The sequence below is a fragment of the Staurois parvus genome, unplaced genomic scaffold, assembly GCF_062004578.1.
Source record: "Staurois parvus isolate SC_StPar_1 unplaced genomic scaffold, SC_StPar_1.0 ptg000068l, whole genome shotgun sequence".
NCBI lineage: Eukaryota > Metazoa > Chordata > Amphibia > Anura > Ranidae > Staurois > Staurois parvus.
The window spans coordinates 9,474,935-9,501,447 of record NW_028317864.1 but is presented as its reverse complement, the minus strand read 5'-3'; the positions used below and the strand labels follow the sequence as shown (position 1 = coordinate 9,501,447).

Below are 26,513 nucleotides of genomic sequence, written 5' to 3'. Positions count from 1 at the left end.
ATGAACAGATAAAATACACGAGAGTTGTCTTACCCGCCATAGCAGTTGTATTTCTGTCCATCTAGTTCTGATAATCACACAGCTCTGACTTGCACATGCCTGTGATTGGACAGTGAAAAGGGATGCAGCAGACTGATGATTGGCTTATCTCTCTGTTACTTTGCTCTCCCCTGCTACCAGCATGCTGCTTGCACTGCAGCACAACTAATTGGCTCCTTGTGCTAATTCCCCCTTCCCCTAGTCTGAGTTATGCTGTACAGGGACTGCAAGAAACTAATACCAAGTCAAATTTGAATATTTACACTGCTTTCAGTAAAAAAAAAAAATACACTTAAAGATGTATTGATAGATACAGAGTTAATTTAATTTGTCTTTTATATCTGCCTGGAGTTCAGTTTTAAATGAACCTTGCTTATTGATGAACAAGCTTCTCTATCAACACTAAAATGACTATTTTACTTTCATGTGTGGGTATTTTGCAAAAATATTTAAGAACAAGAAGTAAAAAAAATAAAAAATTATTAATAAAATATAGTGGGTTAGGGTAAGAACCTCTGCCAGTTTTTTTTTTTTATTGCAGCGTCCCCATTTTTTCCCCATTTTTATTTCTATGTTGTAGTGACCAAAGAAAACGCGAAGGGAAATGTTTATCAGATGGAACCTTCCTTATTATATTTAAAATTTTAAAAAATGCGGCAAGAGTTGGGCTAAAAAAAAAAGATTTTTGTGGTACCTTTCTTCTGATCAAAAATGTGGAGCACCCTTGTAATACAAATGTAGGTCTCCCCGGTAATACAAATGTAGGTCTCCCCGGTAATACAAATGTAGGTCTTCCCGGTAATACAAATGTAGGTCTCCCCGGTAATACAAATGTAGGTCTCCCCGGTAATACAAATGTAGGTCTCCCCGGTATTACAAATGTAGGTCTCCCCGGTATTACAAATGTAGGTCTCCCCGGTAATACAAATGTAGGTCTCCCCGGTAATACAAATGTAGGTCTCCCCGGTAATACAAATGTAGGTCTCCCCGGTAATACAAATGTAGGGCTCCCCGGTAATACAAATGTAGGGCTCCCCGGTAATATAAAAGTAGGTCGTCGGTCGTCCCCCCGGTAATACAAATTTATGTCCCCCCGGTAATACAAATTTGTGTTCCCCCCGGTAATGCAAATGTAGTGGTCCATTATATTTAAAATGTAAAAAAATGCGTCAAGAGTTGAGCTAATAAAAAAAAAAAAGAAACATTTTAGTGGTACCTTCCTACTGATCAAAAATGTGGAGCACCCTTGTATTACAAATGTAGGGCTCCCCGGTATTACAAATGTAGGGTTCCCCTGTAATACAAATGTAGGGCTCCCCAGTAATATAAAAGTAGGTCGTCCCCCCAGTAATATAAATTTATGTCCCCCCGGTATTACAAATTTATGTGTCGACACCTCCCCCCCAGTAATGCAAATGTAGTGGTCATTATATTTAAAATTTAAAAAAATGCGGCAAGAGTTGAGCTAAAAAAAAAAGAAAAATTTGAGTGGTACCTTCCTAATGATCAAAAATGCAAATTTGTAATACAAATGTAGGTCTCCCCAGTAATATAAATGTAGGTCTCCCCGGTAATATAAATGTAAGGCTCCCCGGTAATACAAATGTAAGGCTCCCCGGTAATACAAATGTAAGGCTCCCCGGTAATACAAATTTATGTCCACCCAGTAATAGAAATTTAGGTGTCGTTGTCCCCCCAGTAATGCAAATGTGGTGGTCCCCAGTAATACAAATGTAGGTCCCCTCAGTAATACAGGTACAGTGCACCCCAGTAATGTAAATGTAGGGCTCCCCAGTAATACAAGATTATTCAGATACTTATGTCAATTATATAAATATGCAATGCCCCAGTAAACTATTGAATCAAGATGCGTGCATGCTTAAATTTGACCCTGTTGTTTCCAAATATTACACCAAACAGGCATATCTTGAAATGAGGAAGTACCTGATCTGCCAGAACATTGCTCTGTTCATGAGAAATCCTCAGCTGAATTACACTAAGGAGCCAACACTTCTGGGAGTCATTATGAGTAAACACACAGGCAGGGAGTCCTCAAATGCCTTCTGCAGTATTGCTGGGTGTTTATTAAATTCAGAAAGCATGATATACAGAAAGCATCATAAAGAGCACCTTGACTCATTTCACACCTCTAGTGCTTACTTATAGAGGAATTGCTGCTTGTGCTGAGTTTAATGAACACTCAGCAATGCTGCAAGACTCATTTAAAGGTTACTCGTTTGCTTGCTGATAATGGGACCTGGGAAGTCTTGACCCCCTGTGTCCCTTACTGCCTGTGTCCCTCACCACTGCTCAGAGGTTCCTCCTGATAACCTTCAACTCGATACTGCAGGGATGTGCAATTCCTATAGCCTGATGCCCGGGACATGCAGTTCCGGGTTTTTTTTACACTTAGCCCTGCTGCCGGCAAGCAGCAGGGTTTAGAGCTGACAGTTGGCTCTCTTGTAAAAGAAATCCGAGTGGCTAACTAGCCATTGGATCGCTTTTGCAAGCAGCGGGTTGGGACATCTCCCCTTCCATGGGCTGTCTCATCACACCAGGACACCTGATCAACCATCTGGCGCTTCCGCCGGCTGATCATAAAGGCAGACAAAGACTAGAACCGCTCTGTTCACCTCAATGATATAGAAAACAGGAAGTGATGAGCATACATAACTTATGGTTTCTCCTATGTAAAAGGTGCCATTTTTAAAACTGGAATGCTTTTGATCACAACGATTTAAGGGCAAAAGAGGGATCTGGGGTCTTATTGACACCAGATCTCTTGATAAAGAGCACCTGTCACTGCCTATTGCTGTCACAAGGGACGTTTACATCCTTTGTGACCGCAATAAAAGTGATCAAAAAAGAAAAAAAAATTAAAGTGACAGTGTTAAAATAAATAATAAAAAGTTTAATAATTTTTTAAGCAACCCCTTCCCCGCTCACAAAGGCGAACACACTCGTTGGTCCTGCACAAACAGCAATCTGCCCACACATGTTGTATCACTGAGAACGTCAGATCATGGGCAGTAATTCTAGCGTCAGACCTTCTCTGTAAAGGCTGTGAAAAAGTCGCCTATGGATCGTAAATTTTTATTTTAGTATTGTGGGTTTTTTGCATCAAAATTCAAGAGTGTATTCTTTTCAAAAAATTCAGTTTGAAAAAACTCTGTGCAAACACTGGTTACATTTAAAAGATTGCAAAACCCACCAATTTATTCTCTAGGGCCTCTGCTTTAAAAAAAAAAAAAAAAAAAAAAAAAAAAAAAAAATATATATATATATATATATATATATATATATATATATATATATATATGTGTGTGTGTGTGTGTGTGTGTTTGGGGGTTCTAAGAAATTTTCTATCAGTTTAAGTTGCCATATAGCCCCTTTCGTTTTTAAAAGCACCTCTGCCTAATAAAAACATCCACCCTTCTATCCTGGCAATTTTTCGTTTTTATCAGGACAAGTAGATTGTCATGAGGGCCAAGTAGACTGGACCCCCAGTTTAGTCCCTGGACAAGTAGTTTTTAAAAAAAAAATTTCACACCCTGAACTGTGTCATGTAGTGATGTGAAGGTCAGCGGGAGGAAGCACCGAGTACAAGGGACTGGTCGTCAATCCTGCTCCATATGCACTCAGTGTTGGTAAAGCTTCAGACCTTACCAGGAAGGACCCATTAGGTGCAAGCAGACTTAAAGTCAAGTAGTTCCTAAATGTGTCTTATGGCATTGAGGGGTGTTAATTCAATTCAGATAGCACGATGTACAAGCAACATTTACTGTATAAAACGCATCACGGTTAATTTTATGATGCCGCTTGTACATTGTGCTCTTTGAATGTAATAAACACCCATATATTGATATGGCTCATTTTGAGAACTCCTTGTCTTTCTGTTTGCTGATAACTCCCAGAAGTGTAGCCGGGGATTTCTCCTGCATGGAGCAGTGGTGTGGTCAGGAAAGGTAAGTATTCACTTGCTTATTTTCCAGTTATAATGTTTGGAAACGAAAGGGACACTTTAAAATCTCTAAAGCCAATGAATGGTTAAAACCAAATTTTTATTTATTTATGTATTTAACTTCCTATCTTGAAGAGGCTAGGTGAGGATACCATCCCTAGCCCTGCCCCCTCCCTTCCCGCAGTCTCCTGGGAGACATCACATGACCCAGGAGGCTGCATAACCATTAATGTGCCGTTTGAGCTCATGTATGTGCAGTATGGAGCCAGTTGTGGCTCATCAGGAAGCCACAGCTGGCTTCCATAGCCAAGATGGTGGCACGGGGACCCAGAGTGGTGCGAAGAACTGGCTGCAGGAAGACCGTGATGGACTTCACTGGTAAGTACCTGATTTTTAATAGTCAGCAGCTACAAACAAACTAAAGCTCCTCTTAAAATATATTATGTACCCCTATTAGAACAAATATTTATCATGTGCCTCCCAGCATGTGTTGGTGTATCTCACACCCCCCCTCAAGTGTGTATATTGCTTTAGCATAACCTCATCAGGACTCCTTGAACAATCTGTGTGTAAGTGTGAATGGGCCTTGTCATTTTAAAAACCACTAAACTGTAGACGTAGACCAACCACATACAGTGCATTCAAAAAGTATTCAGACCCCCTTCACTTTTTTCACATTTGTGATGTTGCAGCCTGATACAGTTGTTTAAATTCATTTTTTTTTCTCAGTAATCTACACTGAGTACTCCAGAATGACTAAGTGAAAACAGTATTTTAGAAATGTTTGCAAATGTATGGAAAACTGAAATATCACATTGCCATAAGTACTCGGACACTATGCAGCAACACTCAAAATTTAGCTCAGGTGCCTCCCATTTCTCTTGATTGTTGCTGAGATGTTTCTAAACCTTGATTGGAGTCCACTTGGGGTAAATTAATTTGATTGGACATGATTTGGAAAGGCACACACATCTCTATAAAAGGCCTCACTGCTGACAATGCATACTGTATCAGAGCAAAAGCCAAGAGGTAAAAACAACTGCCTGCAGAGCCCAGAGACAGAATTATTGCAAGGCACAAATCTGGGGAAGGCTTCAAAAAAATTCTGCTGCACTTGAGGGTTCCCAAGAGCACAGTGACCTCCATAGTTCTCAAATGGAAGACGTTTGGCACAACCAGGACTTGGTTGCCCAGCCAAACTGAGCAATCGTAGGGCAAGGGCCTTAGTAAGAGAGATAACCAAGAACTGAATGGTCACTCTGAATGAGCTACAGAGATCCTGTGGAGATGGGACAAAGTCCCAGAAGGACAACCAGCACTGCAGCCCTCCACCGATCTTGGCTTTGTGGCAAAACACATGAAAGCCCACTTAGAGTTTGAAAAAAAGCACCTGAAGGACTCTCGGACTGTGAGGAACAAAATTTTCTGATCTGATGAAACCAAAATTGGACTTTTTGGCTTCCATTCTAAATGTTATGTCTGGAGGAAACCAGGCACTGATCATCACCTGTCCAATACCATCCCAACAGTAAAGCATGGTGGTGGTAGCATCATGCCGTGGGGGTGTTTTTTCAGCAGCAGTAACTTGGAAACTGGTCAGGGTTGAAGGAAAGCTGAATGGCGTAAAGTAAAGAGATACCCTCTAATGAAAGCCTGTTCCTCAGCGCTCAGGACCTCAGACTGGGCCAAGCGTTCACCTTCCAACATGACAATGTTCCTGAGCACACAGCCACGATAACACAGGAGTGACTTAGGGACAACTCTGTGAATGTCCTAGAGTGGACCAGCCAGACCATTGAGTTGAACCCTACGAACATCTGGAGAGACCTGAAAATGGCTGTCCACCTATGGTACCCATCCAACCTGACAAAGCTTGAGAGGATTTGCAAAGAAGGACAGAAAATCAAGGTTTGGAAAGCATGTTGTGTCATACCCAAAAAGACTCGAGGCTTTAATTGCTGCCCAAAGTGCTTCAGCAAAGTATTGCGCAAAGGGTCTGAATGCGGATTATTGTTACCGGTAACTGGGTATCATGTAATTGCTATGATTTGTCTCCTAGATTGTAAGCTCCAAGGAGCAGGGCCCTCCTTTCCCTCTTGTATTGAACTGTATTGTTGCTGTATTGTCTCACGTTATATTGTAAAGCGCTGAGCAAACTGTTGGCGCTATATAAATCCTGTATAATAATAATAGCGATTACATGATAACAGTGTAAACGACCTGTCATAAATGGCTTTCCATTCATGAACAGCTTGCTTACTATTGTGATCAGCAATCACATGGTACCTGGCTACTTGTACCATGTACTTCGCATAGCCAATCACAGCTCACAATCAAAATTCAATGTTGAAAAAAGAAAAAAAAAGTTTTAAAAAAAATAAGTTAAAATTTTTTATTCTTTTTTTACATGCTGTCAGCAGTCAGTATCCCTGATCACCATCACACCAGTCATATGATGATGCTGTACTGTGCTGTAGAGAAAAAAACAAACTTTTTAAAATTACTTAATTTTCCAGAAAATTACAACTTCAAAAAACTCGCCATGTAATAAAAAAAAAAAAAAAAATACACACACACACACACAATATTGCCAAAAGTATTGGGACGCCTGCCTTTACACACACATGAACTTTAACGGCATCCCAGTCTTAGTCCGTAGGGTTCAATATTGAGTTGGCCCACCCTTTGCAGCTATAACAGCTTCAACTGTTCTGGGAAGGCTGTCCACAAGGTTTAGGAGGGTGTCTATGGGAAGGTTTGACCATTCTTCCAGAAGCACATTTGTGAGGTCAGGCACTGATGTCGGATGAGAAGGCCTGGCTCGCAGTCTCCGCTCTAATTCATCCCAAAGGTGTTCTTTCGGGTTGAGGTCAGGACTCTGTGCAGGACAGTCAAGTTCCTCCACCCCAAGCTCACTCATCCATGTCTTTATGTACCTTGCTTTGTGCACTGGTGTGCAGTCATTTTGGAACAGGAAGGGGCCCTCCCCAAACTGTTCCCACAAAGTTGGGAGCATAAAATTGTCCAAAATGTCTTGGTATGCTGACGCCTTAAGAGTTCCCTTCACTGGACCTAAGGGACCAAGCCCAACCCCTGAAAAGCAACCCCACATCATAATCCCCCCTCCACCAAACTTTACACTTGGCACAATTCAGTCAGGCAAGTACCGTTCTCCTGGCAACCGCCAAACTCAGACACTTCCATCAGATTGCCAGACAGAGAAGCGTGATTAGTCACTCCAGAGAACACATCTCCACTTCTCTAGTGTCCAGTGGTGGAGTGCTTTACACCACTGCATCTGATGCTTTGCATTGCACTTGGTGATGTAAGGCTTGGATGCAGCTGCTCGGCCATGGAAACCCATTCCATGAAGCTCTCTACACACTGTTGTGCTAATTTAAAGGCCACACAAAGTTTTGAGGTCTTTAGCTATTGACTCTGCAGACAGTTGGTAACTTCTGTGCACTTCAGCATGCGCTGACCCCGCTCTGTCATTTTACGTGGCCTACCAATTCGTGGCTGAGTTGCTGTTGTTCCCAGTTGCTTCCACTTTGTTATAATACCATTAACAGTTGAGCGTGGGATATTTAGTGACAAGGAAATTTCACAGATGGACTTATTGCACAGGTGGCAACCTATTACGGTACCACGCTTGAATTCACTGAGCTCCTGAGAGCGACCCATTCTTTCACAGATGTTTGTAGAAGCAGTCTGCATGCCTAGGTGCTTGGTTTTATACACCTGTGGCCATGGAGGTGATTGGAACACCTGAATCCAATGATTTGGAGGGCTGGCCCAATACTTTTGGCAATATAAAGTGATATATACCATAGTTTGTAAATGCTATAACGTACACAAAACAACAAAGAAAGTAGAAAATATAGGGGTTTTTTTGTTTGTTTCTTTAAAATTTTTTGGTCTTTTTCTTTATGTAAAAAACAAAATGCAGCAAAGAAAGCTCTACTTGTATGAAAAAATTATATACATTTAATTCTGTACAGTGTTGCATGACTGCACAATTACTAGTTAAGGTAGCACAGTGCTGAATAGCAAAAAATGGCCTGGTCTTGAAGGGAGTAAAACTTTCCAGAGCTCAAGTAGTTAAACAACTGTAGTATCAGGCTGCAACATAACAAAATTGAAAAATGTGAAGGGGGTCTGAATGCTTTATAAATGCACTATAGGCAAAAATGGGATATTTGCTTGAAATGAATTTTTATGCAGTGGAATTCATGTAGAAAAGGAAAAAATGTGACAGGTCAGTTTAGAAGTAATTTGACAGCCTGGTCCTCCTCAGTGTCTAAGGAGTCATTACAGCAACTTCTGTGTAATTGACACCTACATATCAATGGTAATATCAAATATCAGCATTGTTTTAATGTATTTAAACTAGTTCTTTTATGTGCACATCAAAAGGGTTTCTTTTGATCTGCCCTTGAAAACATAAAGCAGCATCAGTAGTAGAGGGAAAAAAGATATGTTTTTAAATAAAAATTGTTCCTTTTGGTTAACTCGTAATTCCAAAGAGCCCTGATTAACTCCTTCTTTTCCTCCCCCCCCCTGCAACAATAATGTCACTGGATTAGGATTTGTTGGCAGCTCTTTACCTTTTGCAGTATGTTTTCATTTCTTCTGGATAGTTTGTCTCTCGGTGTATTTCTGGCTTGCTACAGACATCAGTGCTGTTCTGTTAGACATCTACACTGGTGCCATGTCTCTGCTAAAAGCTGCATGCAGCTGTGATTTTTTTTAAGGCCTTGTTCACATAATGTGCAGTGAGGTCAGTTTTTCTGCACAGGTTCTGCAAGGGCACAAAGAAAACCTTTTGTTCTCTATGTTCCCTGTTCACACCACAACACTAGTATCATGTGGGGATTTTTTCTGCGCAGGAATCTGCAATGTGTAGAAGGCCTCGTTCACACTATACGTGCAGAAAAACTGATGGCAAATTGACTTGCAGATTTCCGTTTTGATGTGCGCTTCAATGAGTTTTATACACGTTGCAGATTTCTGCACAGAAAAAATGTGCACGTAATACTATTGTTGTGGTGTGAAAAGGTCACATAGAGAACAATTGATTTGGTTGTGCCCTTGCAGAACGCGTGCAGAATAACTGCGGTCTCTGCACCATGGTGTGAACAAGCCCTAAGTATAAAGACAAGTGGAGATGCTATACTAGCCCTTTTGTCTTAGGCATCGTTTACACTTGAAGTTGGGGGGTAGGCAGTAAAAACACACAGTTGAGCTGTGATTTTACCACACCTGTGATCCTTTGCTTCACAGCCTTGGCAGGAAATCAGCCCCCTTTCGTAACCCCCTGCAATGCATGCAGTTGCATCATGGTAGTTGTAATTTAGGGAGTTAAACACAGCACGTATCGCTTTCAGAAGAGTGGCAGTCGTCATGTCCGCATGTGTAAATGGGCCAGCTGCAGGGGAGAGGAGCAAGGGGCTCGTCAACGGCAGGGAAATCTGTGAGCGATGACATCACCCATAGGCTCCAATGTCGCAGCTGTTGTCGGCAATCCATCCTTTCCTCTCCAGCTACTGCTGGCTGTCACGGGAGTCTGATCATGTGATTGGACCGGAACCAACAGTGAAGGGTGTCGGTTCTCTACTGAACACTAAGGGCTCACTTACACTAACAGTTGAGGGGTAATAAAAGTCCTTGGATGAGCTGCGTTTTGTACCGCCCCCCCCCCCCCCGCCCTTCAGAGGCTGAATAATTATACCCTCTGCCGCCTTAAATGGGCCTACTGCCTGCCCAGCGCGACCCATTCAAGTGAATAGGACTGCTCTTCAAGTGCTCCGCAACCACGTGCAATGCACACAGTTTGCAGCACAGTAGTGCGACGATCAAGGGGTTAAAGCAGATGGCGAGTAGGCAATACAACGCCTCCTCAACGCCTGTGAAATGTCAAAGCATATGTTAACAAGCCCTAAATGTTAAAGCACACCACAGTTTTTGCTGTCTGAGGTTGAGAAATGCTGACAGACTAGAAGGCTCCTTGCACACTAGTGTTTTTTTATAAACTCAAAAAATGCTAGGAAAAAATGCTGGATAGAAAATGCTAATAATAGCATTTTTGTGCTGGCTTGTAGTAGCATTTTAGGAGTGTTAGAGTTTTTACAGTACATGGGGGGGAGCTTGAAAAAAAAGCTGTTAGGAGCATTTTAGGAGAATTAAGCGTTTTTGTTTTTGTTTTTTTCTGGGAAAACGCTCACTGAAACTCTACAAATTTTTTTTTGCTCTTAAACGCTGAAGCTTGAAAAATGCTTCTAGCATAAAATAGTGTGCATGGACACAAAATATAACATTAGCTTACATAGTTAGTCTGGCTGAAAAAAGACAAAAGTCCATCCAGTTCAACCATAGAAAAAAAAAAAAAAAGAAAAAAGTTATAATCCTACACCCACAATTGATCCAGAGGAAGGCAAAAAAAACCCAGCAAAGCATGATCCAATTTTCTCCTGCAGGGAAAAAAATTCCTTCCTTATCCCCCGAGAGGCAATCAGATATTCCCTGGATCAACTTTACCTATAAATGTTAGTATCCAGTTATATTCTGTGTATGTAAGAAATAATCCAGGCCTTTTTTAAAGCAATCCACTGAGCTGTCCAGACCCAACTCTTGAGGGAGTCTATTCCACATTTTCACAGCTCTTACTGTGAAGAAACCTTTCCGTATTTGGAGATTACATTTATTTTCCTCCAGATGTAAAGAGTGCCCCCTTGTCCTCTGTGATGACCTCAGGGTGAATAGCTCTACACTGAGTTCACTATATGAACCACTGATGTATTTATACATGGAGATCATATCCCCCCTTATGTATTATACATGGAGATCATATCCCCCCTTATGTATTATACATGGAGATCATATCCCCCCTTATGTATTATACATGGAGATCATATCCCCCCTTATGTATTATACATGGAGATCATATCCCCCCTTATGTATTATACATGGTGATCATATCCCTCCTTATGTATTATACATGAAGATCATATCCCCCCTTATGTATTATACATGGTGATCATATCCCCCCTTATGTATTATACATGGAGATCACATCCCCCTTATGTATTATACATGGAGATCATATCCCCCCTTATGTATTATATATGGAGATCATATCCCCCCTTATGTATTATACATGGAGATCATATCGCCCCTTATGTATTATACATGGTGATCATATCCCCCCTTATGTATTATACATGGTGATCATATCCCTCCTTATGTATTATACATGAAGATCATATCCCCCCTTATGTATTATACATGAAGATCATATCTCCCCCCTTATGTATTATACATGGAGATCATATCCCCCCTTATGTATTATACATGGTGATCATATCCCCCCTTATGTATTATACATGAAGATCATATCCCCCCTTATGTATTATACATGGAGATCATATCCCCCCTTATGTATTATACATGGAGATCATATCCCCCCTTATGTATTATACATGGAGATCATATCCCCCCTTATGTATTATACATGGAGATCATATCCCCCCTTATGTATTATACATGGAGATCATATCCCCCTTATGTATTATACATGGAGATCATATCCCCCCTTATCTATTATACATGGAGATCATATCCCCCTTATGTATTATACATGGAGATCATATCCCCCCTTATGTATTATACATGGAGATCATATCCCCCCTTATGTATTATACATGGAGATCATATCCCCCCTTATGTATTATACATGGAGATCATATCCCCCCTTATGTATTATACATGGAGATCATATCCCCCCTTATCTATTATACATGGAGATCATATCCCCCTTATGTATTATACATGGAGATCATATCCCCCCTTATCTATTATACATGGAGATCATATCCCCCTTATGTATTATATATGGAGATCATATCCCCCTTAATCTCCTCTTCTCTAATCTTTCCTCACAGCCAGGAGAAGAAAAATAAATGCTCAATAGCTTCTCGGAGCTTTAAAAAAAAAATTGTGTGCATGGAGCCTAAAACTATTTTGCTAAACAATGTTGTTAAAAGAGAGCCTCATTTGACCCCCCCCCCCCCTCAAAAATGTATGTATTACTTTAATATTATCCCTCATGCACACTGGACATTTTTACAGCGGATGTTTTTGGCTTTTGGTATTTTTTATACAGCCAGTAAACCCCCCAGCATGTTATCCTATGTGTCCATGCACACATAGACTGTAATCAACGTTTTTTGGATGGAAAAACCCCATAAAGAATGTGTTTCTAGAGGAGTTTTTTAGCTGTAGAAACACTCTTAACGCTGAAAAACACGGTAAAACGTGGCAAACCGGCATTTTATGACTCTTTTTTTGAGCAAAAAAATTTTGAGCTAAAAACCACAAATGGAAAAACGAGGCTAAACGCTAATGCAAAAATGCTGAAAACCTTGAGTTTTTTACGGGACTTTACAGAGCTAACGCTACCAGCGTTATTAAAACGCCCTGCGTGCATGGAGCCTTAGAAGTAATTCTAACAATATTGCTGAATCAACAGGCCTAGAACATTGCTCTGCCAGGGCTCCTGTATACTCCCTGTTAACCTGTTGGCAATGGATAACTTGGCAAACACATTGTGGTGTTCATAAGAGGGGCAATGGTCTCATGGGCTGATCATTTTCTGAAACAGGAACTTGGAAGTGCACAGATAAAGCCATTGGGCGTTACCACTGAACAGCAATTCATCCTTATCAGTGACGTGTAAAGTGCCCATAATGGTGGCTGAGATAGCACACAAGTAAAGCTATAAACTGGCAGACAATTGTTTTTTTTTTTTTTTTTTTTATATGATCCCAACTACTATCTCTTTTGATGGACCCTGGTTTCCAGTATCTGTATAGATCTATGGGGAGTCAAAGTAAAATAGCCAGCTCCTCCAGCTCAGTGAAATGTCTAGCTCAGTATACCCCAAATTAACTGCTGTGCATACTAGCACATTGACAGACTTACCTGAAAACGAAGCCCTCCAGTGGCATGCTGTCACCGCTGTCACCGCTCCATCTTCACCTGGTCTTCCTTCTGGGTTCATGAGCTTCAGCGGTATCAATGGCTGAGCCACGATGACGTCACTGTTTACAGTACAGGGCTCTAGTGGAATGCCACGGTATGACATTGGCTGCCTCTACAGTAAATATCTCCTAAACTGTGCGGGTTTAGGAGGTATTTACTGTAGAGGTGACTGGTATAGACTTAGATATAAGTCAAAATCAGCTTTGCCCCCACTTCAAGGCTGGTATACACAGATTGAAAATGAGCCGATTCAGCAAGAACTGGACAAATTTCTCTCTCTGTGTATACCGCTGTGTGTCTAATGGCCAGCTCTTGTTAAACAGTCATGCTGGAAGACCAGCATTCAATAAGCGCCTGCAGCTAATGGCTGAAGTACTGATCTGTGTATTTTTACAGGGGGTGGGGGAGTCTCTGCTGTCAGAATACAATAGTGCAGTGGGGGAGATCCCTGCATCCATTCTTTTTTTTTTTTTTTTTTTTTTTTTTTATTCAACCCGCTTGTTGAATGAAAGAAAAACTGTCTGTGTATATTCTGATTTAAAGGATAAGTTCACCTTTCGTAACAAGTTTGTTACAAGTTACACATATATTCAGGGTGCAACATGTTACAAAAGGACTGGCCCTCACTCCCCCTGATCCCCGTTATGACAGCTAGGGGGGGATCTTCTCCCCCCACGAGCTGTCACAATTTAAATAAAAAATGGCCGGCCCTGTCTCTCATTCACAGTATTCTGTGAATATGAAAACTACAAGCTTTGCAGCTGTCTGCTTTTAGTTTTCAGTGAACTACACAATGCTGTTTAGCGCTATGGTAGTTCATTGGTTCTTCATGTCAGAGTGTGTCTACTTGCCCGTTCGATGTACGGACACAGATACACTGACGTGTCTACAGGAGTCCTGTATGGCACCAGAAATCTGCTGATTGCTGGTGCAATGTTTTCCAGGCTCCCAAAACAAAACTTAGTAAATGCACATTTTTTTGTACCCGCAAAAAAATGTGCATTTAATATTTTTTGTTGAAAGGTGAACCTATCCTTTAAACTGGGTATACATGTTTTTTTTATTATTATTTTGTTATACCAGCCAGTTGAAGAAAAAAAAAAAACTAGCTGATCCCAACGTCAACTCCAAGCGATGTTGACGCAGGGATCACGCTGTGTCTTTATATTCTGACAGCGGGGAACCCCCCCCCCCCCCCCCCCCATCAAAATACACAGGTCAGCACTGCAGCCATTGGCTGCAAGTACTGATCGAATTCTGTTTTTCCAGCATGACTGTCTGACAACCGGTTTCTGTTGAACAGACAGCAGTACACACAGACCTGCTGAACTGGCTGAATTTCTGTATGTGTGCTTTAACTTCCAGCACAGATGATTTCACAACTCGTCATCTCTGTGTTCCTTGACCTAAAACATAACTTTTCTTAGAATATCACTTATAGTAATATTAACTAATTGTATTCCGTTAAAAAGCCCAGCTCTCTGTCATGGATGTTCTGTATAAAAAAATGTATTTTGTTAAATTATAATGTTATGCAAGCACATACATTTTAGTTTATAAAATTGTACATTTTTACAGAACGAAATCAGCCAAAACTATTTATAGTTTCTCTTTAGAGGGAGATTGGAGGAATCTCAAACAGAAAACCCTTTTAATATCTTTGTCATTTTTTAAAGGACAGGAAGCTGATGGCTACGGCTCAGCAGATGCTTCAGGACACCCGGATAAAAACCGAATTGCTTCGCATGCAGATCGTAAAACTGACCCAATCGCCAGGGTCCATGACTGACCTCAGTGACTCAACAGAGACCCTTTCACCACTGGAGCTGCGTGTGGAAGAGCTGAGACGCCGCTTGCGAGTGGAAGCAGCTGTGGCCGAAGGCGCTAAGAATGTGGTCAAGTTGCTAGGTGGCCGCAAATTGCAGGACCGCAAGGCTCTAGCTGAGGTGAGGTGGGGTTGTGCAGTGCTTAGGGCTCACCTATGTATTTGTAGCAAAACCCCAATCAGAAATAATGACAGCTTTATTTCCTTGCCCTGTACTTAGTGAAAAGAGATTCTAAACTTTTACTAATGGTAGTGTATGACAATGTCTTATTTGAGGTGTGTAAAAATCAGTTTGCTGCTATTGCAGATGAAAGGAGGCAGCATAATGACAGTTTGTATTTCTATACTGTTTAGTGTCCCTTTTGAAAGTTCAGGAACGTTACAAGTCTGCATGACTGAAGTCCTGCCACAGCACAATATACAGCAGCTGTATATTTTTTTTCAGCAAAGTTGTTCCTTTTTAACATTTAAAACAGACCTTGAGCTCAGTGTCCTGTGACTTAACCTAGGTTAAAATTATGTCATCCGTATGCTGCAGGCATTTTCACAGTCTCCTCTTTCCCAGTGATCAGAGTGCAACATTTAAACTTTGGAGCAAGTCACAAGGTGAGAGGCTGCAGCAGGGGCCAATCTGTGTCCGATATTTTTGGACACGGTCAAGAACTGCACAGGCACCAGAATGCACATGATTGTGTAATCTCTGTGCTTGCACAGAGCTCCAGGGTGTAAAAAAGCAGATAAATGCATTGTCAGGGGGAGTATTATGATCTCTGAAAGGTAATACCAGGAAAAGATATATCTGATGCTATTTCCAATGTACTTACTAAACAGCTGTTTAAATATAATGATAGTGGTCCTTTTTTTCCCAGGCTCAGTCCAGGTTACATGAATCTTGCCAGAAGATTGACCTTCTACGGTTATCAATGGAGTGTTGCCTTTCTGAGCTGCCCCCAGGACATCCAAAACAGGAGTTAGTCAAGCAGGATCTGCAGTGTTTTCCATCCTCAGGGGGAGTATGCGGGAAAGACCAGAGTTTCGGTCAGCCCCTAAAATCCCTTATCAAAGCCACTGCACTCACAGGTATCTCAGCTGTAGTTGAAGTACAAAGCACAGCAGTTTAAAACATGAGTTTATATCTGAACCTGCCTGGTCTTCTATCTTCTACAGGGACCTTGGAGATACACATTTTGGGCTGTCAAGGCTTGCTAGAAAATGTCCCAGGACGCCCTCGTGCTGCCACAACTCATGGTAGCCCTGACACAAAGAACTTCATACGCTACAAAACTGGAGGAAGCGGTTATGGACGAGGAGGCTCAGGGCGCCATCTGCGAACAGATGAGTTCTGTGGTATGTGGTTGCTCTGAAGTTTATTTTTTTTTTTTCCTCAAAAGAGCAAGCAGATGCTAGACTGTGCAAATAAAGGGAGCCTGTGCTTTGCCCATACAGGGCAACATACCAGGATTAGAGGAAGGTCAATCCTTGGGTTTGGTTGCGGCCAGCCTCCTTGTTTTGGTTGTGATCAGCTGCAGTGTTATGTTAGTGTGAAGTGTATCTTACGTAAAGCGGAGCTCCAGTCAAACCAAAATATAAGTCGGCAGCTACAAAAACAGTAGTTGTTGACTTTTAAAAACAGCCACTCACCTGTCCCACGTGCCAGCAGTGTGCTCATCCCAGCCAGTTTCACCAGCTGTCTTTGCTCTTTGGGGCCGGCATCTTAAGTGTGGGCACCTGGTTGAGACAGCTTGCAGCTTCATATCCAGCCCAGATGCCCACTACGCATGTGTGAGTAGTGCTGCGCCTTGTGAATGGTCCCGTAGGGGGGTGGACAACTTCCGCTGCCAATCGCCTAAGCAATCGCAGCGGAAGTGGGAGCAGGTACCTGTCAAAATCGGTTATCCACTCCCCCCCCCCTCTCTCCAAAGGTGCCAATTCCTCACAGGGAGCAGGGGACCAGTACTTCAAGTGGAACTTCCCCTTTTGAAGGGAGCTCTGCTAAAACCAAAATAGAATTTTAAAGTTACCGTACAATTGTTTTTTATGGAGTCCATTTAGGAACATAATCAGATATAGTTGGGTTATACTGTCACCTACAGAATCACTGGACTCTGCCAAACATAAAAAATTGTAGGCCTGCCCGCATACCAAAATTATGAACAGCAGAAATACAGGGGGGCAGGACCTATGTCCTTCAATGGACTCCAAGAAAAGGATTTTACAGTGGGCATGAAAATTCTATTTTTCTCTCTCTTGTCCATTGAAGCACACAGGAATTCAGATACAATCTATTTGTCCAAAAGCAGTCCAACTGAGGGGTGGGCAATAGAGCAGCAACCAATAACAGGCCCTAATAAGAGGACTGTGGACCACCTACAGCCTAGGAGTTTCCTGAAGGATCAATGCCCAAATCTGAATTAGGTGAGGTGGAACTCCATACCAGATTGGGTAACCTGCCAACACGACCAAAGGGAGAAAATGGAAAATCAACCTAATTCTACAGATCAGGATAGAGGAGGACAACACCAGAGGAGAATCACTTTACATTCACACAGCCTGAACCAGCAAGAAGTTGATCGATCAGAACCCACTAAAACGGGTGGAACAACAAGAAGTTTCTGAATAGGGAAAAGAGACCCACAATCAGATGTGATCAACAGATAATGCTGGATATAACCCTCAGAAGAAACCTAAAACATGAAAGTCCAGGTGATGATCTCTGTGCACAACGTAGCATCTGAGGTGCACATTGGTGTGCTAACCTCATCTCTTAATGGAGATACTACTAGTTAAGGAGAGTCCATTTCCTGTTTTGCTGCGAACCGCTGTGGTCAGTATCCTAAAGGAATTGGTTGAATCTGGCCAAAAAGTCTTGAGCTGCAGTAGGGGCTCTGATGACAGAATAAGGTACTTAGCCTCACCTCGGGAAGCTAAAGAGACAGATGTGACTGACCCTATGCCTAGGGGATCTCTCAATTCCAGACTGTAAGAATTGAGTATCTAACAAGATACTGAGTGGATGCCCCTGGAACCATAGGGAATTGTAGTGGTGATGCAACCAGGCCCAAAATGTGAGGCAAGGCCTCGGGTAATCACAAACTCAAGCAGCAGGTGCCTATAAGAGTCCGAGAATCTGCAGCGGAGGGCACTGGAGCGTGCTTAGTTATGTGGTTTGCATCTGAGTGGATTTGGGTAAGACAAAGTCTTGATGGGACATGAAGGTCCCTGAGGAAAGGATTAGGCCTTACCTGACCAGGCCAAGGAAGACTCCAATGATGTAGACCCCATAACTATAAGGGTAACAGATTTCAGATGGCAGGTGCCGGATTCCTTAGAGGATATTAAGTAGACACCCGCAGAACCACTAGAGGAGTTTGGGCTGGGGTCACCCTTAGCAGCAGGGCTGCACCCTTTGTCAATATGCAGACATGCTGCATCCACATAGTGATAATACAACTAGGCCCAAAGTGTGAGGCAAGGTCTCAGAGAACTCAGACTGATGCTAAGGTGAGTTGGACAGCTGGAGGTGACCAGGTCATTGTAAGCAGGCAATGGGAATGAACTAGAGCTCCATGTGGTGCTTTGCAAGCAGGAGCAGCAGCGGAATGCTTCCCCTACGCAAAATGGCAGAGAAGAAGCTCTCCATCCAGCGGTTGATGATGGCACTAAACATTAAATCTTACTGTAGTGAAACTGGCAGTGGGGGAAATTTGAAAAGCATTTTTATCTTCAACTCCGCCATGTAGTCGCTTCCTAATTTGGCCTTTGGGAAGTGGCTCTTCAGACATCCGCACTGGAGGCTGCTTTGTTGGGGAAGGAACACTTCAAGTTGATATCTATGTATTATCAGCTACTGTTACCCCTTCAAACTCCCCGTGCGGACAAACTTAAAGGGAAGTGGCAATCTGATCTCCCAACACTACAGGATGACTCCTGGCACGAGGTGGTGGGGTCCTAAGTGAATAGTGTTATTGCTGCATGTGATAAAGTTGAAAGTCTTTCATAGGATCTACTACACCCCACTCCGGTTATATACTATGGGTAGGCTGTCATCTTCAATAGTGTCATAGGTGTTCTGCAGCCATTGGGGATTTCTTTCATATGGTGCGGGCCTGTCCCGAGGTCACATCCTTTTGGTCTTCTATTACTAAATTTATGGGGGGACAAGTTAGCCCTACCTAATTTCTGTAATCCTAATAGATGCTTACTTGGCTACTTTTTGGGGAGGAGGACCTCCGTGAATCCCAAAAGGTATTGACACGTTTCCTGTTCTTTTATGCCAACAAATGTATTGCACTACATTGGAAAAAACCTGAACCTCCCCACTTTATCAATGTGGATTTGATTGGTTAATGAACCCTTGCTGCTTTATAAATTGAACTATAAATTGATCTATATTGCTAGAGGTTGTCCCTGTAAATTCGATAAAATTTGGTCTACCTGGACTTCCTCAGTATCGGGAGATATTGAGGTTTAGAATGTAATTTATTTCATGTAGCTCATATAACTACCACTGCTTAGGGGGAGTCGTATGGGAAAGGAAAGAGAGATAATTTTTTGACTCATATTCTACCGTCTGTGTTGTGATTTGTATTCAGTATTTTATTCACCAGCTAAGTTGTTTGTTGCGGTATTGTAACATTGATGGAACTGTATATGATTTTCATTGATTTTGTAGTCTGGCTATTAGATATGTCTCTAGCCTGTACTGTATTTAGCACCCATCATTGGGTACCATGTTTACCACTATTTGTTCTTGGTTTATATGTGAAATAATAAAATTACCTTTAAAAAAAAAAAATTGCTACAATGTACAATACAGTGCTTAATCACATTCCAAACCAGTGCTGTCCGGGTACTTCACCCCAAAGGCAGATCTGGATAGCTGCTTTCTAGAAACCAGCTTAAGCAGCAATGTAGTGAGTGAAGTCAATGAAAGAGGAAATCCACCAACAAAATCAAAGAAACAAGTCTAGCAAAAATTAGTTACATTTTTCTTAGAAAGCTGAAGAAAAGATGTTTATCCCTCTGGAATAGTAGCAAAAAACTGAGGCATGCTTGGTGGAGAAGGGGTATGGAAGAAGCTGGCTTCCATTTTTTCTGTTTCCAGTCTACAATCCTCCTGCAGGCAGCAGTATAACCTGACAGTTTCTGAATTTGTGTCCCTCAATGGACAATAGAGACTTATTTTTTAGTTTTGTGTGACAGGAGGGAAAGATTAGATCATCAATCAAGGTTTTTATAGCTCTCTGTGTCACCCCTGGGTAGATTCAAACTCTTTCTGTCCTGGTGACTATTTGTAGAGTAGTAAGTGATGAAAACAATTCACTTTTTCTGATGTCCGCTGTCTTAATAGGGAATTTCCTTTTGACATTGTTGAGATCTTCTCTTGCACTGTAGAGACTTCCTTTCATTTGGGTTGCTTTTACATGATTTGTAGTCTCCGGCATCCTATGGGAAAGGATCCGCAGCAAGGATCAGGTGTTCAAGAGGCAATCCTAATGATTTTTTTTTTTTGGAGCGAAATATGCTCTGGTATGTTGATCACCCCCCTTAAGCTGCCATGCTGCACAGTAAGAAAAAACGAGGATCAGCTGCTTTTTTTTTTTTTAAATACTTTTTGACGCTCGTGAAAGGAGTCTTATTGTGTCTATAGGACCAGAAGTGAAGGGAAATATCACCAACAAGGCATAGACCACCAAATGCCTTGATGACATCATAGAATGGAAGACCTTGTCTCTACAGACAAAGGCTTTCATGAAAAATTCTGGAAAACTGTATTATTGACATGACTTCTCTTATATTTCAGAATCCAAAAACTTTACTGGAAAAAACATAACATTTCTGTCCCTGGTTGGGAATGGCTCTTTGGCCTGAGACAGGGAGGATAGGGTATCATACCCTTCCCTACCCGTTACCCCCACCCCCCCACCATAGCATCTCTTGACTGGATCCTCATGATCAATATGTATGTGCTTACCTTTTTAAATATACTGTGTGTGCGTGTATGTATAAAAAAAATATGTAAGTGCCTACATGTTGTCAATGAGGATCTAGACCTAGTCCTGGTATCCCTACGTGTTCATGTTAATTTTGATATGTATAGAATTATAATTGGGCATTGTGAATGTATTTAGGTGACATCATTTTCTGCTGATTTGTATTGATGTTTCTAGGTTACTATTGTTCTTCTGTACCAATTGTATGTGCTTTCTTTGTGTATAAATATTTGCATATAAACACAAATTTTAAATATTGCTATTACATACATTTAAAGTTACAAGTATGGTCAGAATTACTCTGTGATACTATCTGTTGCTAGCATTAAAAGAGAAGTTTGGGATTTCAACAAAATAAACCTACATACTCATCTAGGTGGATGCAGCATAGATCCAATGCTGCATCTGTCCTCCACCTGCTCTCCACCTCCACCAAGAACTGAGCAATCAAACACTGCTAATCACTCTGTCTTCAGTGAGTACAGAGCAGTGACTGTCAGTCTCCGGCTCGCTGCGTTGCCCCTCCCAGTGCTCACTTGAGTGCTGGGCTGAGAAGGGTGTGGGAGCAGCTGGCTCAGGCTCTCAGTGGTGTGCTAAGAGGCTGAGCCAGCTACCAGTCAGGCAAGTGGGTGGATCTTGACATTATTGGGATCCCTGGACCAGCTCTGTGATGTCAGCTGGCTTTAGCCTGCTGCCAACTGAGCCCGGTTCTCAAGAGTGCAGAATTAAGTGCATTCTTGTAATACCAAGGAGAAGTATAGCTATAAGAGCTTTGGCCATACTTCTTTAACATAGCAAAGTGTTTTTTCCTGAAAAAAATCAAACCCTAACTCAGGCTAACATTTTTTTTACAAATATGGAAAAAAAAAATATATAAGGCATGAGGGAATTCATAAAGGAATAATCATAATTATGGTATTCAGTATAACTGAATATAAAGTTGTGTGGGTAACATTTTGTCTTTTTTTCCTCAGGAGAAGTGATGTGCTTCCTGAAGGTTGATAATAAGCCAGTGGGACACACTGGTTGGGGTCCTGTACACAACCAGTGCTGGGATCAGAGATTTAGCATTGAGCTGGAGAGGGTAACGTTTTTATCTACACTTGTGTTCCATGCTATGCTCTTGTGTTGTGTATTGCCTTGTGTGTTTCTGTGCTTAAACCTGTCATTTTTACCCCATGCAGTCACGAGAAATGGAGATTTCCATTCACTGGAGAGATTGGCGAGAATTGTGCGCCATTCGTATTGTGCGCCTGGAGGACTTCCTGGACAATGAACGCCATGGGGTGTGTCTGCAGATGGAACCCCAAGGAATGCTGTTTGCTGAGGTGAGACTGGATGGCACATGTGGTGTCCTATTGGTTGCAAAGAGCAGTCCATTAGACTGCATTGGTTGTCTTCTTTTGGTTACTATTTTCTGTTCTGGGTCATACTAAATGTAAGGTTTAGGCCTTGTTCACACCATACATGCAGGATAACTGATGGAAATGTACATGTAGATTTCACTTGCAGAGACATCAGTTTACATCAGTTTTCATGCATGCTGCAATGGATTTTTAACACGTGGCAGATTCCTGCACAGAAAAAGAATCTGCAGGTGATACCAGTGTTGTGGTGTGAGCAAGGCACATAGAGAACAACTGATTTTGTTGTGCCCTTGCAGACAAGTGCAAAAAACCTGACATTTCTGCACCATGGTGTGAACACGGCCTAAAAGAAACTTGGAGGCTGCTATTTCCCACCTTCGTCTGGGAATGGCAGTTACTGGCTGCCACGCGGCTCTAATGACTTTAGTTCTTTTGAGTTGCTAATCTAGAATAAGAATGCAGCTACTGAAGTCATATCTCCTGGTCAATCTACTTATTTCAAGCCAGTAATCCAGGCAGGATTGAAACGTGACAGCCAGGCAGCGATTTTATTCAGTAGGAGAGGTCAGGTACCATATTTGCTTCAGTGTAGGTTTAATAAAATAAAAAGTTTCCATGTGAATGATATATTTTTATTTGCAGATTATGTTCTGTAATCCTGTGATCGAGAGGAGGGGCAAGGTACAGAGACAGAAGCGTATATTTCCCAAACAGAAAGGTAACTGTGCTATGCCTTTTCTGCTGTTTTTTTCCTCAGCACTCTTTGGGATAAACTTGACTTGGAGACCTTGATGCCAGACTTGATTTATTTTATTAGCCTTAAAAAGTTGTTCCTTAACACTACTTAAAGGGTTGACTTTTTTTTTTCCCCAAAAGTTGTATTTGTTAAAGGGTAACTCCACTTGTGAGGAAAAAAAATAGCAAATAAAAATTATATAGCATATACATCTGCTACACAAACCATATTGTAGCTTAATGTTAATAAAAAATGTGAATCAGCCCTCAGAGCAGAAATAAGGAGGCATCTTCTACAGTGTTTGTTAAATCCCTGCAACATACATTGATCATCCATTGGAGATCATTTTCTTTATCAACAATAGTGGAGTTACTCTTACAAGAGTACGTTTTACAAGAATTGGACATTTCCAGCAATGTTGCTCAGAGTTGCCCTACAATGCTAAAGCAGTTATTTCTCTCCTTTTTTTTCTTTTCCAGGAAAGGATTTCCTTCGTGCCACCCAAATGAACATCAACTTTGCTACATGGGGCCGCTTAATGATGAGCATTTTACCGCCATGCGGCACCATAACAACACTAAGCCCACCCCTTCCTGTCCCTACCCCTACAGAGAATCAGGCAAATTCTGCAAACTACAGGTAGGTTCCCACTGTACATCCACCTGTAGATGGTTGTAATCTTGCTCTAAAGTGGAGAAATCCTTCATCCCAGTAAAAGTTGAGCTTTTGCTCTATACCCCCTGTCACTGAGATCCCGTTGTCTGTCGTTTTAATGTGATGGCCGGTTCAATGACAAATGGGGAGATTCAGGAGGTGAGGGTGAGGTTGTGGTTTCATAGGACAAAAATGTATAACTTCAGCTGCCTGTTTATCTGGATCTATTGATCATTTTGACATGGTTTTCCACAGCTTATACATGTTTTCATTATGTGCCTAGTTTGAGAAGCCAAGGTCAATAACAGGTTTACTTCAAAGCCCATTTGGACCCCCCCCCCCCCCCCCCCCATTTCACTTTTTTTACTTTTTTGGCATTCGAGCTGCATAGCAAATATGACCTCATAATTTTTTTGTTCTGTCTTAGTGTTTAATAGTACTAAGCCATCCTCTGCTGGCACCACACTGGAGAGCCGGATGGCTGAACCCACATAGAGCATATTGGTCTGCATCTAAAGCAGTCTGACATATTCCCCTCTTCATTATTCCACTTAACAATGTTCTTGCTGCCTGAGTAAGCCCTTAATGCTGCGCACACTCATGACACAGGATTCACAGAGCAATGTGTTGGTTTTCTAAAGAGAGATCCTTTCAGACATTCTGTCTCTAATTGAAATCTCAGATAGAGTCTTATGTAAGAAGTGGGAGGAGTTACTACTTTAAATCATTTCAATTGTTTGTGTAGATTGCTGCTTGAGCTTTTGAAATGGAATGCCACCCAAAACCTAACACCTCCATTCTAAGCCTAATCTATCTAACCCTATAAAGAAAAGATCACTAAATTTACCAATTGTTAAGTCGGTCTGATTCCAGGCTGAGCTGACAACGGTGGCTTCTGTGTAGAACAGAGACAGCTGACAATGGATGCCCCAATGTAAGTCTATGGGTGACATCATATCCACTTTGTTTACCAGCCATTGTCGGCCTTCTTTCTCTTCAAAGAAGCCACCACTAGAGACTGGACCAGAGTGGCTTCAGTATAGGTAAGTTCAGAGATTATTTTTTTTTTCTTGATAGCTTTAGATTAGGTTTAGGATGGGGCTGGGAGTAGGTTTAGCAGTCTTTTTACAACAGATATCAAGTAGTCTGGAAAACACATGAAAAAAGGAACTGAGAACTCTACTGCCTACATATGGAAATACAAAATATTTAGTCTTTGTAATTATAATGCAGAAAGTTTAGAGTGTGTACTACCCTTTCATTGGCTAACTGACGTTTTTAAAGATACAAGCTTTTGATACCTGTTAGATCCCTTCTTTAGGCTTTATACCACTAAAGGAGGAAAAATATGTACAAAATTTGCTATACATTGCCTTTAATTTCCTCTACATTAATTTGAACCCTTCATGGGGAGTCTGACAAAATCAGCTGGCTTTCTAATGGTTGCAGACTCCAGAGATATCTACCCCACTGCACTCTATTATTGCCTGGTGCTTAGCCAGATTAGGATGGCGGGACTGGTAAGATACACTAGACAATATTGAAAGGACTTTTTTTTTGTTGTTGTCTCTTGCTTCTAAATACCTTTTTTGTTCCCTTTCAGTAATATTCCCATAAAAAAGTTAGTATTCACTGATGAATCCTCATTAAAGCCTCCACTCAAACCTCCTCGAATCTACTTACCACTTGAGTCTGAAAAAGTAGGGGCACCTATGGACTCCTCGCCCAAAGTTCCAGCAAAGGTGAGTAGTGTCACCCACCAATACGATCACTATTAAAGGACACCTGTTGTGGGGAATAATTGTAGGCTCCCATTTGATAATCTTCTGAAAATATTAGTTGCCTGGCTATTTCTGTTTACAGTACTTTGAGTCACTTACCTGGAACAAGCATTCTTATAAAGAATTCTGACATTACTTGCCACATGCATGTTTTGAACGCAGAGATTTGAACGTAAGAGCCAAGCAACTGCCATTTTCAAAAGGTGGTCACCAAAGGGTGCACCCACGTTTCTCTTAGCACACTGTGAAAAAAGCTAACTGCCTTCAGTCATATTTAAATTACACCATCCGAATGCCTGCATGAAGTTGTGGAAGGATCAGCATGGTATTTTTTTTAATTTATTCATTTACATAAATAGTTTTGCAACTTCTCTCTGGCCTTTAAATAATAAGCATCCGCTCAAGTTAAAATGTGTGACCTAACCTCACACCAAAGAGACTGTGACATAAATTGCAACATCACAGTTTGGCTTTTACATACAGAGTCCCCATGGCACCACTGAAGAAGAGCCTGTGCAAAGGATGACTTTCTGAAGCTGGTATTGACATGGGTAATTAGACCTCATGTAACACTATAGTCAGTTGCTAAGTTACTCAACACCATATACTCAGTGCAGAAAGAGGGAGAGGTAGCATGCCCACATTACCTAAACTAGCAAGTCAGGATTTACAAATGAACCCGGGGTTGTGGTTCATTGGCCCTCTGAATGTACAACTTGGCACATTATGGTGCATGCTGTCCTGCAGCTAAGTTTGCAGATTTGAGCTCAGCACAGGTTTAATATAGTCAACTGTACAGATAATGTATGCTGCTTGAATGTTGTGATGTTATTTTTATTTATATATATATATATCTATATATATATATATATCTATATATATATATATATCTATATATATATATATCTATATATATATATATATATCTATATATATATATATCTATATATATATACAGTCATGGCCGAAATTGTTGGCACCCTTGATATTTCTCCAGGAAATCATGTATTTCTCACGAAACGTATTGCATTAACACATGTTTTGCTATACACATGTTTATTCCCTTTGTGTGTATTGGGACAAAACAAAAAAAGGGAGGAAAGAAAGCAAATTCGACA

The 26,513-nt window shown here is 41.3% G+C and overlaps 1 protein-coding gene across 2 annotated transcripts in view; it reads left to right on the top strand.

The window, feature by feature from the left end:
• PKN3 (protein kinase N3) overlaps window positions 1–26,513 on the top strand; it is a 79,669-nt gene that overhangs the window by 26,537 nt on the left and 26,619 nt on the right. For both annotated transcript variants that reach the window (XM_089669133.1, XM_089669134.1), the window contains 8 exons: window positions 14,716–14,985; window positions 15,734–15,944; window positions 16,032–16,211; window positions 21,832–21,941; window positions 22,042–22,185; window positions 22,867–22,942; window positions 23,440–23,599; window positions 25,218–25,356. In XM_089669133.1, the coding sequence (XP_089525259.1) occupies window positions 14,716–14,985; window positions 15,734–15,944; window positions 16,032–16,211; window positions 21,832–21,941; window positions 22,042–22,185; window positions 22,867–22,942; window positions 23,440–23,599; window positions 25,218–25,356 (1,290 nt within the window). The remainder of the gene's footprint in view (window positions 1–14,715; window positions 14,986–15,733; window positions 15,945–16,031; window positions 16,212–21,831; window positions 21,942–22,041; window positions 22,186–22,866; window positions 22,943–23,439; window positions 23,600–25,217; window positions 25,357–26,513) is intronic.